The sequence below is a fragment of the Microcebus murinus genome, chromosome 12, assembly GCF_040939455.1.
Source record: "Microcebus murinus isolate Inina chromosome 12, M.murinus_Inina_mat1.0, whole genome shotgun sequence".
NCBI lineage: Eukaryota > Metazoa > Chordata > Mammalia > Primates > Cheirogaleidae > Microcebus > Microcebus murinus.
Genome location: NC_134115.1, coordinates 34,843,126 through 34,861,841, shown reverse-complemented (window position 1 = coordinate 34,861,841; position 18,716 = coordinate 34,843,126). Strand labels below are relative to the sequence as shown.

Here is an 18,716-nt window from a genome sequence, read left to right as displayed (position 1 = left end):
AGCTTTTTATCACATCCATAAGGGATCATAACGATTCTTTTCCAGGTGCTCACACCAGCCTTTTGTTATCTTGGACTTTTATCCAGGAGCTCATTTATTCTATATGTCTTATATTACATTTTATATAGTTCTTTCCTCTTTTTAAAGAGGTGAATGACATTTACCTACCACTAAGGTTCTGTTATCTTTTATTCTTCAAAGTTAAGCTATCATATCTTTAAGTTGCCAGAAACTGAAACATTTCATTCCATCATGTAAAATTATTTAGGGCAGATAATTTTAGTCCTCATGCATGTTGGATTTAGATTCTTTTTACCTTTATTCTAAACAAGATGAACTTTTCCTTCATTAAAAAAGCCAGTCAAATGTGTCTTAACATTACACTAAACTCAAGTAGGGGTGGGCAATCTGCGACCGCAAGGCCACAATGTGACCCTCCAGATCCCCAAGTGCAGCCCCTCAACCGAATCCAAACCTCACAAAACAAATCCCTGTATTTAGATTCAGTCAAAAGGCCACACTCACGGATCCAGAAGGCCACAGGTGGCCCCAAGGCTGGATAGTCTTACTCCATAACCAGCTTTAAGAGCCCCTCAAACTGTAAAATTTAAAAAACCTTAGTTTACTTGGTATTTAAAGCTTCTTATCCTATTTGTATGTTGTGCTATTCTGTATAATATTTTTTGCCACACAATAACTCTTCTATTGGCCAGAATCAGATCACAGGTAGCAGTTTTCCTTGTTATTTCTCCCATTATCCAAGAGATAAAACTCAAGACTTTTTTTTTTTTGTTACAGAGGGTCTTACATTGTCTCCCAGGCTGAAGTGCAGTGGCACAATCATGGCTCACTGCAGCCTCAAACTCCTGGGCTCAAGGAATCCTGTCTAGCCTCCTGAGTAGCTGTGCCTACAGGGGCATGTCACCATTCCTGGCTATTTTTTTGTCCCCCAGAGATGGTGTCTTGCTATGTTGCCCAAGCTGGTCTTGAACTCTTGGCCTCAAGCGATCCTCCCCGCCTTGACCTACCAAAGTGCTGAGATTACAGGCATGAGCCACAGTTCTCAGCTAAAACTCAAGTACTTTTATTTCCTCTTCCCCCGCCAAAACTCAAGAACTTAAAAGACTACTTGTTGACAGCAGATAATACAGATAGCTGAAGTCCTCCACTGCTATAGTAACTTGCCACTTTGCCACAGCACTTACAAATTCACAGAATGCTTATTATCAACACACCAACTCCAACTCCTTTCTATCCCAGCCTCCATTCACCAATATTGCCAGCCCTGGCTAATTCTAGATATAAATACTCATTCTAGTTGTTGATTCTATTACCATCTATAATACTACAGTAAAAAGCAGTATGATGGCTCATTTGAAATAAGCAGTGTTGGCAGGTTAGCCACAACCACAAGTAGTACCAGAAAAGTAAAGATTAAAAGGGATCTATTCTTGTCCCCTTTCCAGGTATCCTTATCCTGGAAACCTGAATTAATACCACAGTCTTTTTATACTGTCTTGTGGTATGAAAAAGTCATCACCAGTCTAGGATTTTGAACACTTATACTTGATAAGAATCTGGTACCATGTTTCCCCGAAAATAAGACCTACCCATAAAATAAGCCCTAGCAGGATTTCTAAGCATTTGCGCAATATAAGCCCTAACCCCAAAATAAGACCTAGTGATGGGCGTGGCTACGCAGTGTACCTGCACAACCCACACATTTTGTCGCAGAGTGGTAAAGACGACGAGCAGCCCTTCTCATCTGCCCCATGAGAGCTCTATTGCTCGACATGAGAGATTGGGGCCCATGGTTCTAAAAGAAATAGAGTCGCAAGAAATTCAGGATGGAATTTGGGGTTTGGAGAGTTATGATGATGTTCCAGAAGACGACTACTTAACTATATTTGAATAAATGTAGATTGTCATACCGTACTTAAAAAAAATAACACATCCCCTGAAAATAAGCCCTAGGGTATCTTTTTGAGGAAAAATAAATATAAGACCCTGTCTTATTTTTGGGGAAACACCATATTATATTCATACATATCAACTATCATCTTGAGTGGTGACTTAAGTTCATTTAGTGTGTTTAATAAATATTAAATTAGTCCCAATGGTAACATTCGTACTAGGATTTTTTAAATGAATAAAGAAAATAATTCAGTGTTAGAAAGCCCTCATGATGAATTCTTAACACCATTTCCAGGCTGGGCGAGGTGGCTCATGCCTGTAATTCTAGCACTCTGGGAGGTGGAGGTGGGCGGATTGCTCAAGGTCAGGAGTTTGAAACCAGTCTGAGCAAGAGCGAGACCCCATCTCTACCATAAATAGAAAGAAATTAATTGGCCAACTAATATATATAGAAAAAATTAGCCGGGCATGGTGGCATATGCCTGTAGTCCCAGCTACTTGGGAAGCTGAGGCAGTAGGACTGCTTGAGCTCAGGAGTTTGAGGTTGCTGTGAGCTTAGGCTGATGCCACAGCACTCACTCTAGCCTGGGCAACAAAGTGAGACCGTGTCTCAAAAAAGAAAAAAACCACAAAAACAAAAAAAACCCCACCATTTCAATCTAACATTTTAAAACATTTGGTTGGGGAAGGGAGATTAGGGAGTGGCAGCTAATGGGAACAAGAGATTTCTTTTTGGGGGGGGGGGGTAAAAATATTCTAAAATTAGTTTGTGGAAATGTACAATCCTGTCAATATGTCAAAAACACTATATTATACCCTTTAAATAGGTAAGTTGTATGTGAATGATCTCAATAAAAAGCTGTTTAAAGCTATTTCAACCTCATTCTAATGGCTATAATGTTATAATACACATTTTTTTTTTTTTTTTTTTTGTGAGACAGAGTCTGGCTCTGTTGCCTGGGCTAGAGTGCCATGGCATCAGCCTAGCTCATAGTAACCTCAAACTCCTGGACTCAAGCGATCCTCCTGCCTTAGCCTCCCAAGTAACTGGGACTGCAGGCATGCACCACCATGCCTGGCTAATTTTTTCTATATATATTTTTAATTGTCCAGATAAATTCTTTCTATTTTTTTAGTAGAGACTTGCTTAGGCTGGTCTCGAACTTCTGACCTTGAGCGATCCGCCTGCCTCGGCCTCCCAGAATGCTAGGATTACAGGTGTGAGCCACTGCGCCCAGTATATTCTAAAATACTCTTAAAATACATATCAAAAACTTAATGAAACAAACCTGTACATCCTAAATTAAGCCAAGTTTTAGAATACTGAAAAGCAAACCATTTAAGAGCCAGAGATGACAGAGTTAAGGGTCCTTATTCATTAGATCACAACCACCAAACAAAAGTTATAGAGTCAACATGACTGCTAAACGATTTCTTCAGAAAGACTAAGATAATTTTGAAATGGAAGGCTTCGCTTCTATAAACAAAAACATGAAGTCCTCAATAGCATGAGCACTTACTCATCATATTCGATATGATAAATAATGTCTTCATCAGCAGCAACAGAGTCTGAATTAGATGTAGAGGGTACACTGTCCAATTTATTTGTGTTCTCTTTGGAATTACGATTTATGTTTCCATTAGTCCTTTTATAAGAACTGCCATTCTTCAGTGGAGTTTTGCCACGTGACTGTCCATCGGAAGCTTTAGTAACACTATGTATATGTGCTTCAAACCAAGCACCAAGGCCGACATCTCTGGCATCCACCAATTCATTTACCTAAAAAAAGTTTAAAATTAGTTAATGAAGCTTTATTTTATCTATTGCTTCAAAAACTTTAATCTAACTCAAGTTATTTGAGAGTTATTACGGTAAACAATATCTGAAGCTACTCTTGTTTAAAGTGATTAGATCAAAACTATTCTTTCTCGATTTCTGTATCTTCAGTCTTTCACTTATTAGAATGAAAATATTAACTTTCTTCTCAATTTCCTTCAATGAAGTAACTGTTTTCTTTACTGTTTACCCATGTATATACTAGACTTTTGCAAATATAATTCTTATGTATCTAGGACTCACTCTCGTAAGTTATCAAGAGTGTTAATGAAAAGGACTTTAGACTATTATGACTGTCATTAATCTGTCCCATTAATTTCATTATCCTAAAGATAACTTACACAGTCCAACTAGAAAAAACAGAAAATAAACCTTCAAAAAGAGAATTATGAACAAAAGGAAGAGTCTAGTGAACCCATTATACAAAATGGGTTAAATTCCATCACTATTAGTAACTCACTAGGGCAAATATATTTGCCACATCAAAGAACAAAGATAAAATATAAAAGCAGGGCTGTAAGATACAAAAATGGATATAGTCAAGTCTGGTGGCTGATCCAGAACTAAACTGTGCAATCTGACAAAAGGAAAACAATTTAAAAACAGGTATACCACAGAACTACGTTAAGAGCTAAGAAATGGAAGCAGGTAAAAATCCTCTCCAGAAAAAAATCTAAGGACACTGTCTAAAAAGTCAAGGCTTTTTCAGGACAATAACAAAGAGATTTGTTCAGCTTTTTTAAATCCTTAAAGGAAAAAAATGCTATCAACACAAGATCATTTCATCAAGCTAGCTCTTCTGTGGGGGTATAAGACCACTTAAGAGGTCTAACATAACTCTGACAGATTGTATAGCTAATGGGAAAAGTATATACTAAAAGTTAAATACTCATATGCCAGATATTATTCAAGGTTCCTTACTTAAATGTTTAACCATAACGAGCTTAATAATTCTTATTTTACAAGATAAGGAAATAAAAGCTCTAAGAAATTAACTTGCTCTAGGTGAAAGCTAACAAAATGTAAAACTAGGATTTGAAAACATTTTGATCTTGAAGCTTATTTTCTTGTCATTATATCATGCACCTTGATATAGACTAGTAAATAAGAACTTTAAAGGCAAGTGATGAACTTAGAAATATGGTACTAAAAATATAAGCTTTCAAATCACCAGGCTGACACAGAAAGAGAATATAGACAAAACCAAAAAGCAGTAACTATCACTACCAGAAGAGTTACAACATTTAACTGAAGGCAGTATATGTAATGAACATGGTAGCAATGAAATAGCTTGAAAGATAAAGTTCAATATAAGAATGAAGAGTTTAAGAGAAAAGGAAAAAACCTAAGGGCCAACGAGGCTATGACAAAGAAATCAGATGGAATATGTTATACATTACAAAAATTAATCCCTGTACTAAATGGACATATGTATAATAGTCCATTTCTTCCATAATTGTCACTGACAAATTTAAAGACATTTAGCCTCTTGTAGGCAACATGGCTAAAGCAAAAAATAACCAATGTTAAGGTCCATCATACTTAGGAGAATAAACTGAGGTTACTACTCCTTTGCAGCAAATCAAAATGTAAGAGTTTTCCTATAGCCCTGCATAAATATTGTTGTAGCAGAGAATGCATCATATAGTTGATATAAAAACGGTAGCAGCAAAACTATATTAAGCAATATAAGCCTTACTATGGAACATTTAAGAGGTATATATGAAATACCGAATTTGCCTATCAAATATAAGAAACTAGCTCCCAGATCCAGTATCTGGCTACCTCAATATCTAGCAATAAAATTAGAGTTAGAAAAAACCTAGGTCAACCTGAAAACACTGCCGTTGCTTATGCTTAATCATCATACATAGAATTTATTAGCTCACAAAGGTAGGGCATTCTTTTAGTAAACCTAGATTTACAACAGGAAACAAGAAAAGTTTACTGTCCCATTAAATATAGTGAACCACTCACAATGTATATAAATAGGGTTGGGAAAAATGCTCTTAAATTCGAAAGTTTTTGCAAATAGACATACTAAGTGAGGCAAAACTTGAGGGCCAAATTACATGCAACAGGTTAAAGCTCTTTTGTAAAGCCTGTGTTTTGAAGGCAGTTCAGAAGAAAATACTTAAACCCATATGATTAACATGAAAAAAAGATGATACTGCCATGGTAACTTTCTAAGTAATCTAGTGGAAATAAAGAACTGAAGTAATTAGCCAGAAGAAAGTAGCAAAAAGCAGATAGTATAACAAAAACAATTGTTTTTGTTAAACAATTGAGGAAAACAATTTGTGTAGTGTAGGACGATCTCAATTGTGCCCATGAAATTATAACTTATTTAGATAACTGAGTAACATGGAGAGGCTAATGTCACTGAAAGAAAAATTACTTTCCCCAGAGAAGGGGACACATAGGAAAGCACCAGGTTTGGTCAGGAGGCAGAAGGAACTAGGGAAAAACAGGGCCCTGAGCCTTCGTGTTTTCCATGGGAAAGGCAAGGCAGGGGAAACTAAGATTGGCTAGTTTGAATAAAGTCAGCAGGCTGTAGGCTATAGGGCTGGTCATCTGGTACCTGGCTCTAGGTGATTAGAGTCTACCTTATTTTAGAAAGTCAGTTCTTAGAGTCAGTAAGATTCAATTTATGTTCAATGTGCATACAATGGAATAGATGAACCTAGCCTGTGCACAATCTCTCATGAGCTCTCCAGATGTGACAGTGATATCTAGTTTCTTGCAAAATATTGAAAATACCTGAAACTGGCCAAATATTGCTCAGAACAAATAGGGCAAGACAAGAATGATACTGGATAGTTAACTTCAAATTTTCATTTTAATGTATTATTTAAATTTTTACCTCTACCAGTTTTGAATAAAGTTAATTTGAAAATTCACCTTTTGGATTCAAAAGAATATTTTAGTCAAAAAGGAGAAGTCCAAAAATTTGCTTGTTCATCCATAAAGCAATTTTAATCACAGAAAGCTTTACATCTCTGAAATAATCTTTACAAAGTAAAAGTGACACAGGCAAAAATTCAAGATAAAGGCAAAAACCTCCCAGTTTTTTAAAGTGACCTAAAAGCAATTTAATAAAACTCTGACATGCTAACTACTCAGACTTGCACTGTGGGAAATAAGTAAAATTCAATGCAAATTCAAAACAAGTTTCAAAGTAGCAGCTTCTAAGCTGTTTTCAACTTAGCCAAGAAGTTAACATCTAACAAAAGTTCCATGAATGCAGGGGACAATATCATTTGTTTACTCCTCTGTCACTAATACCTACTACCAAGTATATGCTAGATATTCAAATATTCATGGAATGAATGAACTATCTGGAAATAAGCACTTCTATATGAAAAATAAAGCCACCCAAATTTCAGATACCTACAATTATTAAGCTTCATAAAAAAGCAAACAAATCTGTTAACCTCTTCAATAAACAAGGAAGGTTAAATGTTCTCTCTAAATATATTACTGTAGGAATAATAGATGGTAGCCTTTTTGAGAGTTAAAGTGTCAGGTAACAAAGTATTCCTATATGGGGAAATGGAGTCTTAATGTAAAATTTACTTGCCAGTTCATACAACCAAGCAGCAGCTGAACTGGAATTTGAAACCAGGTCTGATGACAAACCTCAAGTCTTTAATGTCTATACTATATAATAGTATGAAATAGAAGAGATGTTAAAGAGTTAAAGTTAGTGACAACCAAAGTGCTAACAATGAAAATAAAAAGCGAAGATCTACCGACAGAAGTAGTTTCTCATGATGCTCTTCTGCATTAGATTGTGGGAGAAGAGGCAAGGTGGGGTATTGAGAAGTTTGCTAAACAGAAAGAATTTAAGTTGGCTTAAACTGCTTAATCTTGATTAATTTGAGATCTGCAGACACATAAACTAGTCCTACAAAAACATATTCATCCTTTCACTGCTCACATCAATTCAAAAGTAGCAGCTTCTAAAATCTAAACTATAGCTTAAAAGACAAAATTATAAGCTTAATATACAGATGGGTAAATATTCACAGATGTGTATATACAAGGGTTAATCTATATACATGCATTTCCTGCTGACAGCTGAGGCCAAAACAATGACACCTCAGTTAGTAAGGATCAAGTAAGGAGCAAACCCAGAGTCCAGATCTTGGTATCTAATATAATTCACCAATTAAAGGAACCAGGGTGTCTTGAAGAAATGGTGTATTTTAGGACTGAAGAAGGAAATGTACAAGATAAGCCTGAAGCATCTTGTTTAGTGCCTGAAACAATATACTTAAAAATAAAACACTCCACAATAATGGGAGTATATGTCAAAGGGACACAGCAACCAAATAAATGAGCTTCTGATGGCCAAAATTGGAACAATTTGACCATAAGTCCATACTGACATAAATAAATGCCTGAATAAATAAGTGGGAAAGAAAAGACAAATCTATATTGAATAGTTTCAAATAATTTTTGTAGATACTCTGCTGACAAGGCAGCGAAATATGTAACTTCCCCAAGTGTGGACCACACATAGTGACTTCCTCTCAAACAGTACTTACTATATAGAAAGGGAGGGAAGATAATTTAACAGTGGAGAAATATGAAAAGCACTACCTCAGCCACATGATTAAGGTTCATACCAGTGTTAACAATGTTATTACTGATGTAAAACCTAAGTTATATTTAGCAAATAAAATGTTGCTAGTATGTGCCCTAGATATGTGATGTTTCTCCGTGGTCCCCCCCCCCAAATAAACTCAGTCTAATGATGAGGAAAACAACAAATGAACCTTAAAAGGGGAAATTTTATAAAATACCTGACGAGAACTACTCAAAACTAACAAGGTAATCAAAAAACAAAGAAAGCCTGAGAAACTGTCACAGCCATGAGGAACCTAAGGAGATGTGACAATTAAGAGTAACATGGTATCCAAGATGGAATTCTGGAACAGAAAAAGGACTTTAGATAAAAAGGAAATAATGACTCATTAGTTGTAATAAAAATACCATATTAATGTGAGACAATAGGGTAAACTGGTTGTGGTATATATGGGAACTCTGTACTATCTTTCCAATTTTGCTATAAATATAAAACTGTACTAAAACATTTAAAAAGTAACAATGTAAGAAAGTAGGAAGTACTGGTATCTGAAAAAGGGATGAAATCAGTGGGTGATGTGGACAAAATGGCAAGTTGGCTTTCAAGTACTGAAAATTCTGTCTGAATTGTGAGTACTAGATAGCACTGTTTTCATTTATATAACAATTTATTCCCAGACTTTACCTTTTGTTATTGTAAATGTTTTTTTCCCTCTTTTACTAACTGATGTAGCAAGCAAAGCTATTAGTAGCTCAATGTTAACTTTGAAAATAGCCACTTTCCTGATTGCTTGTAACATTCTAAAATGTTTTCTCAGCTTTCCCAGATATTCATAAGCAGTAACATTGCCTTCTCCAACATTTAAACTTCATTTTGTTCTCCTGACTAACTGCATTATCTAGCACTTCTAGACACATGTCAAATAGCAGCATTAATTGGCTTCCTTTTCTGGCTCCCATCTTTAATGGGACTGCTTCTGTTTTTTCCCATACTACTAAACGTGATTCAGAGTATGGCTTAAAATATTCATCTATTCCGTCTGTTCCTCTTACCAAGGGTTTTATTTCCTCCTTAAAAATCAGGAATGAACTCAAATTGTATTGAAATGCAGAAAACACTTTAAATTAAATAATTTGTTTTCTGTGGTTTATTAAGTATAATGAATTATACTAAAACATTTTCCAATGAACTATCCTTACTTCCTGACAAACCCTATTTAGTCAAGAAAATATGTTCTTTTAATATGTAGTCATAATTCTGTTTTTTCTAAATATAACCTAGGATTTACATCAATATGTTAGTGATGCTGATGTGGTTTTTGTCATGTTTTAGGATCAGTGTTAAACTAAGTTTACAAAGCAATAGGAAGCTTTCCTTCTTTACGCTATGAGTCAATTTAGGTAACATTATAATTACCTATTCTTTATAGGTTTAAAACAACTCATCAGCCACCCAAGCATGGTACTTTTTTCTTGAGACAAAGCTCTATGGCTTTATCTCTTCTTAAATCTTTCCATGTACACATATGGATCTGTTCGTTTTCCACAGATCCTAAATTATCCCAATTCGAATATTCTTAAATAATTCACTTCATCTACCAATTTTTGAGTATTAAATGGTTTGAAAAATTGAGTCTAGGTGCCCATTTATCCCAACTGATAAATTATAAAGATAGGGAAGGATAAATTAAAACTGCCATTCAATTATTTATATACAACTTATTAGAATTTGAAAAGGTTGCTGGATACAAAATTTAGTAAGTAAATCAATTTTATTTCTATATAATTTTAAAAAGGTAACCATTTATAATAGCAACAAACAACAAAAACCCCAAGAGCTACGAGAAATAAATCAACAAGATATGTAAAGAAAACTAAGAAGTCAAAGATCTAAGTTAAAGGAGAGGTTTATCAAGTTCATGAATTAAAAGACTCAATATTGTAAAGATGTCAATCCTTCAAGATGATCTAAAAATGTAATCCCCATTGAAATCCCAGCAGATTACTTGGAGAGCTTTGAGACAAGCTAATTCTAAAATTTCTATATGCAAGTGTTAAAAGACAAAAAAACCCAAGATACCCTGAAAGAGGAAAGAAATTTGGGAGATAGAAGAAAGGGAGATATCAAAAGTCTAGAAGGCTACAGTACTTAGAACAGTATGGGCACAGAGATAGGCAAGTAGACCAATGGAACAAAATAAAACAGTTTGGAAGTATCCTGTGAGTGAATAACCATCACTTCTATTCCTAGGTAGAAATTTCTAAAGAAATTCTTGAACACATGCACCAGGACACACAGAGAAGGTTCAAAACAACACTGTTTAAAACAACTGAAACTGGAAACAGCACTGATATCTATGAATCATGGATTAGATATATTGTGGCATGTTAGTAAAATGGATTATAATAGTGAAAAGGAATAAAATATAGCTATATGCATCATAATCTCTCAATGCTGAGAAAAAGTAGAATTCTATTACATAAAATTCAACTGCAGACAAAACATTGTTTAGAGAGACGTACATAAGTAGCAAAACTAAGGAAAGACAAGAAAATGATCGTAAGTCAGAATAAGTGGTTTACCTCTTAGGGAGATAGAGGGAGATGTGTTCTGGTAGGAGCACACAGGAGGCTTTAAAAAGGTACTGGCATCATTCTACTTCTCAACCTTGGTGGAATTACACAGGTGTTTGCTTTATTATTTTTTAAACTGTATATACACATTTCATACATTCGTCTATATATTTCACAGCATTTTTAAACACTACTTTTAAAAGTTGTAATATTAAACAGCACAATCTTTAGTTTCAAATGGCAATCAATGTTTACTTATTCACCACAGCCTGAAGAGAAAAGACATCTGTATTCTCATAACTGCCAAGTATGAAGATGATAACATACCTTATATAATCCAAAGCCAGGATCAATAAGACAGGCACGAGTTGATGTAGATGGCTGACTGGAGGGTCCCACCCGTGAAGTTTTCTTTACTTTAGATGGACTATTAGAACAGGGTTTGGCCTCTATATTAGTCTGTGTAGATGTGCTAGGAAGAAGATCTGGGTCTGTGCGAACTAGTAGCTGAATTATATCATTCAGTCCAACATCATAGTCAAATAAAGTATATCCATTTTCCAACTAGAAAAAAAAATAGAAAAAGATATTGAAATACTTCTCTTAAATCTTATCTTTCTACATCTTTAGGATGTTCTAGCCAAACTATTAAAACTCAGCAATGTATTTACTGATTTTGAAACCATTCTTATTACTTTACAGTCTCTGATGTCAGCATCTCCTCTAGATCCTAATAAATTCTTAAGAATCACTCCATATTAGCTACAGGGAACACTACTGGCGATCAAAATCAAAAACGTATCATTGCTACTGTGACCTAATGACATAGGCAAAAAGCTTGTAAACTAGATTTAATTTCTCAGAGAAGCAAGTTTTAATAAACGGTGCCTGAATCCACCGCAAGAAAAAGGTGAATTTTTAAAGCAAGTTGTTGCATGACGTTTTGTTTGTAAAGACATTAAGTCAAACATTTTATCTTTCTGAAGCGCTGTCAGTAATTTCAAGGAAAATAAAACAGAAATCAAGCAGGAATAATTATCTTGTAGCCCACCTATATTTTGACAAGGGTTATGGCTTGATTTGCACACCCCCACCTCAAAAAAAATGTTGAAATCTTAATCCAGAGTATCTCAGAATGTGACCTTATTTGGAAATAGAGTCTTTTATAGAGGTAATCAAAGAATAAATTTAACAAAATACATGTAAAACCAACTGTTATGGGCTGAGTTGTAACCCCCTCAAATTTTTACATTGAAGTCAACCCCAGTACCTCAGAATGTAAGTGTATTTGGAGATAGTATCTTTAAAGAGGTAGTTAAAATGAAGTCATTAGGGTGGCCCCTAATCCAATGACTAGTGTCCTTATAATAGGGAAATTTGGACAGAGAGACACAGCAGGAAGAGAGTGAAGACACACAGGAAAAAAGCGGCCTCGTGACTGGAGTGATGCATCTACCGGCCAAGAAACAAGATTTCTGGCAAACACAGAAGCTCAAGGAATGATTCTTCCCTAGAACTATCAGTGAGAGCAGGGCCCTGCTGAAACCTTGAATTCTAGCCTCTAGAACTGTGAGACAATAAATTTCTGTTATTTTAAGCCACCCATATTTTGATACTTTGTTACAGCAGCCCTACGAAACTAAGTCTCCATTTTATTGCTCTGTAAAGTTCAGTTGGCTATTTTAGGATGATACAGTGAAACAAGAAAACTAAATTCTTTGAAGATCAGAAGTATCATTTCTCCAGAAAAATGACCAATATGTGATACTTGTCACCATCCACAATTCTAATACACTAAGATCATATTTGAGAAGTCAACCAAAAGAACACCCTGTAGTCTTGAATTCCTAGGGAGTAAAAACTTTAAAAAAAGCTCTAGGAGCAAAAATAACATTCTCCAATAGCTAAAAAACAAAACAAAGCAAAGACGCCAATTCTGGAAGAGATAAAAAAGTACAACTTCACTAAATACACAACTGATAAACACTAAGATAATTATTTATAAATTGAAATGTTTAAAGTAGAAAATAAAATTCTGTAACATGCAAATTAATTGTTAGGGCATTCCCCTAAATAAAGATAGCAGTTAAAGTGGTAAAATAATTGGAAATGTTTCCATATTTCTCCACTGAAATTTGAGGCACAAAAGTCAGAGGGACCCTTGGGAGCATTTCTACACTCAACCCCTCCAATTGCTTTCAAATGATTGTCAGGAGTAAATACCAGCTGTTTCAAGTGGTACTCTTTTTAACCTAGATTTGACAGGAAAAGAATGTCTAAACTCAAGAGTGGAACACTAAGCATATCAAGGCCTGAGGCCCTACAGTAACTTATGTCCACACTAACATGTAACCCACCTTTCCTCATGCTTCCTATGACACTTATTAACCCAGATTATGCACTCTTTCCCTAATCATAAGTACTCCACCAGTCTTCCTAAAATAGTGATTACTATCCATTGCATAGCAAGTTCCATAGATCTTCCACACAGCTTTATTCCACAATGCTTCACGTATCATGAAGAGTTGTGAAGTACTAGAATGATTTTTCCTGAAAAGTACTGATGTTCTTCCATATTTACTGAAAATGAAGATTGATAGTTGTTTCTAACACTCAAAAATTATGTTCTAAGTAGGGAAAAAAGGATGGGGTCACTGAGAAATTATACAAATACCTACAAGTTGCAAGTGTGTAACTATGATCCATTAATGTCTCAGAAGTAAATGTTTGGGAACTGCTGTGCTAGAAGATGGAGATGCAGGATTTACAATACTGGAAAAGCGGGAATGGCAAAGTAAGATTTTTTGTCAGACCGCACTCTTGAATTTTCACTAGGTTGAAAAAAGAAACTCTGGGTTAACAGGAAGAACTTCAACGGTGATGCAAGGGAAAAGTAGGACGCAAACAGCAAGTGGCAATGGCTAAGAAGGCAGTGGGGAAGTCATTCTCAAGAAACTACTGACTAGGAATGCAAGCGAAGGATATAAGTTAATAACCTTCATGTATACATCATGTATTATATATTATACACACATTCCTTTAAGTAGGCAAGTACTTTTATGCTGTAATTCTGTAAAAACAAAGTATGTGTTGGTGGGGTAAGACAATCTTTTTCTTCAACTAAGGTTCATGCCTCACATCTGCAATCTATTTTAAGGCTATCCCTATAGTGGTCACAAGGGAAAGAATGAGAGGAGGGGAGAGAAAATCTTTTCAAAGTAGGAAAAGCTCTAGATTCTCAAAAGCTTTAGAGATCCACCAACATAACTCTTCCTTAAAAGACCTAATCCCCAGAGTGCCCCAGGGTACCTAAAATGAGGGTGCCTCATTTTATCTCCCAGATAAAAATGTTCACATGAAGCTACGCTACTCTAACCAGAACTTATAGCCCTGAAATGCTGGTGTCCATCTTGACTCTCAAAAGTGGAGTCAATTGTGCTGCGTCTCAAACTTAATATACAGATCACCTGGGGACCTAGTTATAGTACAGATTCTTCAGGTCAGCTTCAGCAGGACTGGTGTGAGTCTCCCAGGTGAAGCTAATGCTGAGGACCAGACGCTAATGCTTCTGGTCCTCAGAATCCAGGGACCATACTGAATAGTAAGAGACTAACTTTCAACATTAATTTTCAAACCCTGGTGTTCATCAAAATCTCCCATGGAGTCTTGTTAAATTCAACTACTTGTGGTTCTGGTTTGAGCCAAGCATCTATAATAAATATACACAAGTGATTCTGATACATACCAAAGAGTAAAAACAGCAACCTAACGTACAAATGGAAGGAAGGTACCACTTAAATTTTAGACATTAAATTTGTTTTTATAACATTCTTCACGATGTGGCAGTAAAGCATCTTCAGGAAGGGGTACTGTTTTCCAATGAGGACAAAGGTATTTCACAGGATAGGGACAGCCTGTGGTGTTAATCCAGCAGTTGCATGCTGCACACACACTACCTCTTATCCATGGACTGGGCTGCTCCAAAGACCAACAGAGATAATCACTGCCATGGCTACTTGTCAGCTCATAAGGAAATGAACACAGCTGGCATCAGTGGCCTGCCTTTTCTGTCTCCAAATCAATGGCTGGCACCAAAGGTCTAGTTCTCATCCCTACTGGTTTTTCACTGGGCTGAAGAAATCAAAGTAGTGACTTATCGACTGCTCTGGGGGAGGAAGTACAAAGGTTGTTATCCTCAACAGTTTTTCCTGGAATTTGAAATGAGCTTCCTGGTTTACTGAAAGTCTACTTTGTTGCCCTGAATTTCACCCAATCCCTACTTTTTCCTCATGATGGGCCAGATGATTTTAGAATATTTGATAGTTAGACATTAGGGTTGTTGCCTAGGAATACATTCACATCCTTCATTTTTATCTCTGGTGCTGAAAGCCTATCCTATCCTAAGAATTCATGTACTATTATCCCTAGCTGGAATATAAAAATGCAGATTTGATGTTTTTTCATATATGACCAAACGGAAAAAGGTAGTAGTCACTGGTGGCACAGCAATACAAACCTATACAGTATTTAATATATGTACAGTTATTTCAAAAGCAAAGTTGACAACGAAATTGAACACCTGTTTGTACAAGTCATTAACACTAAAGAATCAGTATAAAACTGGCTGAAAACCCAAATCAAAGGTACTGTAACACTTTTTAAAGAAAAGAAAAAACCTCTGGCTCTGTTTCCCAGAGTGTAATTTGTTACTCTGAAATTTCTAGGCAGTTTTGAAGGGTAAGCCTGCGAAGGGGAGGAAAATATTCCTTTCAAGTCCTCCACAGCTATAAGCTATTAATACTTCTACCAAATCAAAGAGACCTAACATGTCAAACCACAAGAATGGGGTCAAACTATGGTCTATCAACTCAAGATGTCAACTTTAGTGTGTTAACAGCAACAAAAAGTCAAAAACATGACGGGTCTGGGTGGCTACGTAGAGACTGAGAAACTTGTGGGATAGGAAAAAAATCTTAGACTGGCCAGACCATGGCCATACCATACAAATACCAGAGATGCCCACAAACACTCTTACTGCCAAAAACACTTTCAGCCTTCAAGTATGTATCGCTGGCTATACTGCAGTGCTGTGTTAAAAGCCTGAAAGAGGGGAATATTAGGAGACAAGCAAGAAAGACAAAGTCTTAAACTCCTTTCTACCCTAAGAATAAAACCCGGTCCTATGCCGGTTAGTGCTAAACTCGGCTCCAGGTTACATCAACAACTCCTTCATGCCCAGGTCTCTAACCTTCCTCAAAACAGATTCCAAGTCTGGGAGAGGGGATGAGGGAGAGGAACCAGAAGTTCGAATCTTTGTCTTGTGCAAATCTTTCCACAGTGAGGAAGCTAAGCTAAGGTTCTTATTCCTGAGAGAGAGCAATGCCCCCTCCTGTTTGGGAGCCCCAGGCGCGGAAGCGCCACGGAAGCAACGTGAGCCCTAAGCTGGGTCAGCGCCGCCGCGAGCCGGAGGAGCCAGCCCTCAGAGCCTCCCGCGCTGTGGCATGGCCGCCAGAGCCCGCTGCCCTCCCCGCCCTCCAGGGGCCCCAGGCCTCTCCGAGCGCGGGAAGCGAGGGACCCAGGCACCCAATGCCTGAGGCCGCGGTCCTACCAGAAGAAAACGGCGAGTTCTTAGCGCTCTGGGCGCCCTCACCTTCGACCCCGCAGGGCGCACCTGCAGCTGGAGCTAGGAGGGACCCAGCTGTCCCCCACACCCCTGCGCCTCGTGGGGCTACCCAACAGAAGCGGAGCCAGGTGCGCCCTGCGCGCGCGTGGCACCGAGCCCTCAGACCCGCGCGTCAGAAACCCAGCTGTTCTTGCCCCGGGCTTCCCGGTGGATGCAGCGGGCGCGCCTCACCTGCTTGCCCCGGTAGAAGAGGCGCTGGTACTCGGGCCGCACGTTGAATAGCATCCACACCCGCTCGCGCAGTTCCTCAATCTTGGCTTTGCGAGACACGTCCCCAATGGTGCGCGTCTTGGAACCATCGATGGTGCGAACCTGGATCCACATATTGGCGCCGGGAGAGGAGCCGGCCCCCTTTGTCTCCCCCTGTGCTCTGGGCGCCGCGCCCCGCCCGGCCCGCGCCGCTACCCCGGAGGCTCCGGCTCTCCGCGGCGGGCAGACGAGGGCGCGCACAGACAAGGAAGACCGACCAGATGCCGGTCCCGACAGGCGGCGGCGACTCTAAGACCGCGCGCCCACCCAGCCCAGCCAAGGAGAGAAAACCGGAACCAGTCTGAGGCGCTGCCGCAGCCACCGCCTCACAAATAGGAAGGAGCCATGTCTGCGTCGCGCGGAGTGTTTACTTATAGAGCTGTAGCTCCCACATGGAGGTCACGGCGCCAACCTGCATCTCGCGAGATCCGCGCCGGGCTCCGCCTTAAAGAGGAAGCAGCCGGGTAGATGGTTACAGACCCAGGGGAACCAAAACGGGCGGGCGCGGAGAGGGCGGGTCAGAGGGGCGGGGCTGCCAAAAGCCGTTACTTGCCCCACCGCCTGCACCTGGGGCCTGGGCAAGCCTCCTAGCTATTGGGTTTCAGGCAGTTACACAGCCGCCCACACCAGTTGCCCTTTTAGGTCTCAGTTTCGGGGCTGAGGGGGCGGGTGACTCCTCAGGCCTAGCGGATACGGTTCTCTGGTCTCGAAAACACACCAAAAATAAGCCTGACGTGCACTTGTATGATCATGAAAAGGGGGCGCGGGCAGGCCCGGCCTAAATTTCTGAGAAAGCACAATAGGAAATAAGCGCGCCCCACGGCGCTCCGCCGGACAGCGCCTGCCACGAGGCCTGGCGGGGCCGGTCTCCCAGCAAAGGCCCAAGGGACACTTTTGCTTCGCGGACAAGCTTCCCGCCCGGCCCGAAGGCTGCGTCGGTGCGGAAACCCACTTCTGGGGGTTTGCCGCCGCTGGACGGAGGTCCCAGGCCGCTGGTCCTCTGAGATCGCTCTCTCAGGCCCGCCACCCTCCCGCCCAGACCTCTGGCCGTGGAGGCGGCGGTGCAGCTGCGGGGAGAGCCCCTAGCTAGAACCAGACATTTCCGTTTGTGGACCTTCCGCGTTAGGTGTGCCTCTGGCCCAAGGGATTGTGGGTTTGCGGGAAACAGTTTTAAATGATGCGGAACTACACACCTCGGAAGAAAGAGCGTACTTCAAAGAGCCAACTGAGAATGCATTCTCAGAAATAGGCCCAACGCAGCACTACGTAACGGGGGGTGCTTTGTTTTTTAAATGAAAATATGCCTTCGAAAGAAGGGAGAGAGCATGTGAAAGTAGAAAACAAAACAATTAGACTTTGTATTTGCCAAAATCTATAACTTGACTATTCACACCGGTGCCAATTATTCCCATGATGGTAGAGCAGCATTTTTGTAATAAACAATTAAAATAATTACAAACACAAACAAGACGAGTAGTATCAAGAAAAAAAATAAAAGACCCAGCACGGGAGAAACAGAAAAATAATGAAACATACATACGTATTTTGGGTCTCTGCTCTTACTGAATATTTTACATTCACCTACAAGCTCTAAATAGAATTCATCTTCTGTTCCTGCTTTAAGTAAAGTAAATAATTGAGTATTCGTTTGCAAATGAATATATATGCAAATGAGATGATAGATATACCTAAAGCACACTTATGACCTACCCCAATAGTGCATAACTATTTGCTATTACAAGGTTATGCTGTGCCCTTTTAGAGTTATATTAAGATATCTTTAGTTCCCTGCTGCAAAAAATTTACAATCTAGTTGAGATAAGATTTAGCAAAAAGAAAAACATTTAAGAATAATTTAGTACTAAACAG

General features: G+C 38.7%; 1 protein-coding gene across 4 annotated transcripts in view; it reads right to left on the bottom strand.

Annotated features, from left to right (window-relative positions):
- Nucleotides 1-17,296, bottom strand: part of UHRF2 (ubiquitin like with PHD and ring finger domains 2) — an 80,665-nt gene extending 63,369 nt beyond the window's left edge. The window contains exons 1-3 of one of the 4 annotated variants that reach the window (XR_001147193.3): nucleotides 16,770-17,295; nucleotides 11,243-11,479; nucleotides 3,435-3,694 (exon numbers count right to left, since the gene is read on the bottom strand). Coding sequence is in view for 3 of the 4 variants with exons in the window: in XM_076008690.1 (XP_075864805.1) it covers nucleotides 3,435-3,694; nucleotides 11,243-11,479; nucleotides 16,770-16,922 (650 nt within the window). In the remaining variant the exon portion in view is untranslated. Of the gene's footprint in view, nucleotides 1-3,434; nucleotides 3,695-11,242; nucleotides 11,480-16,769 lie in introns of all 4 variants that reach the window. The other 3 variants (XM_076008690.1, XM_076008689.1, XM_012738340.3) reach the window with 3 other exon arrangements.
- Between the last annotated feature and the right edge of the window lie 1,420 nt (nucleotides 17,297-18,716).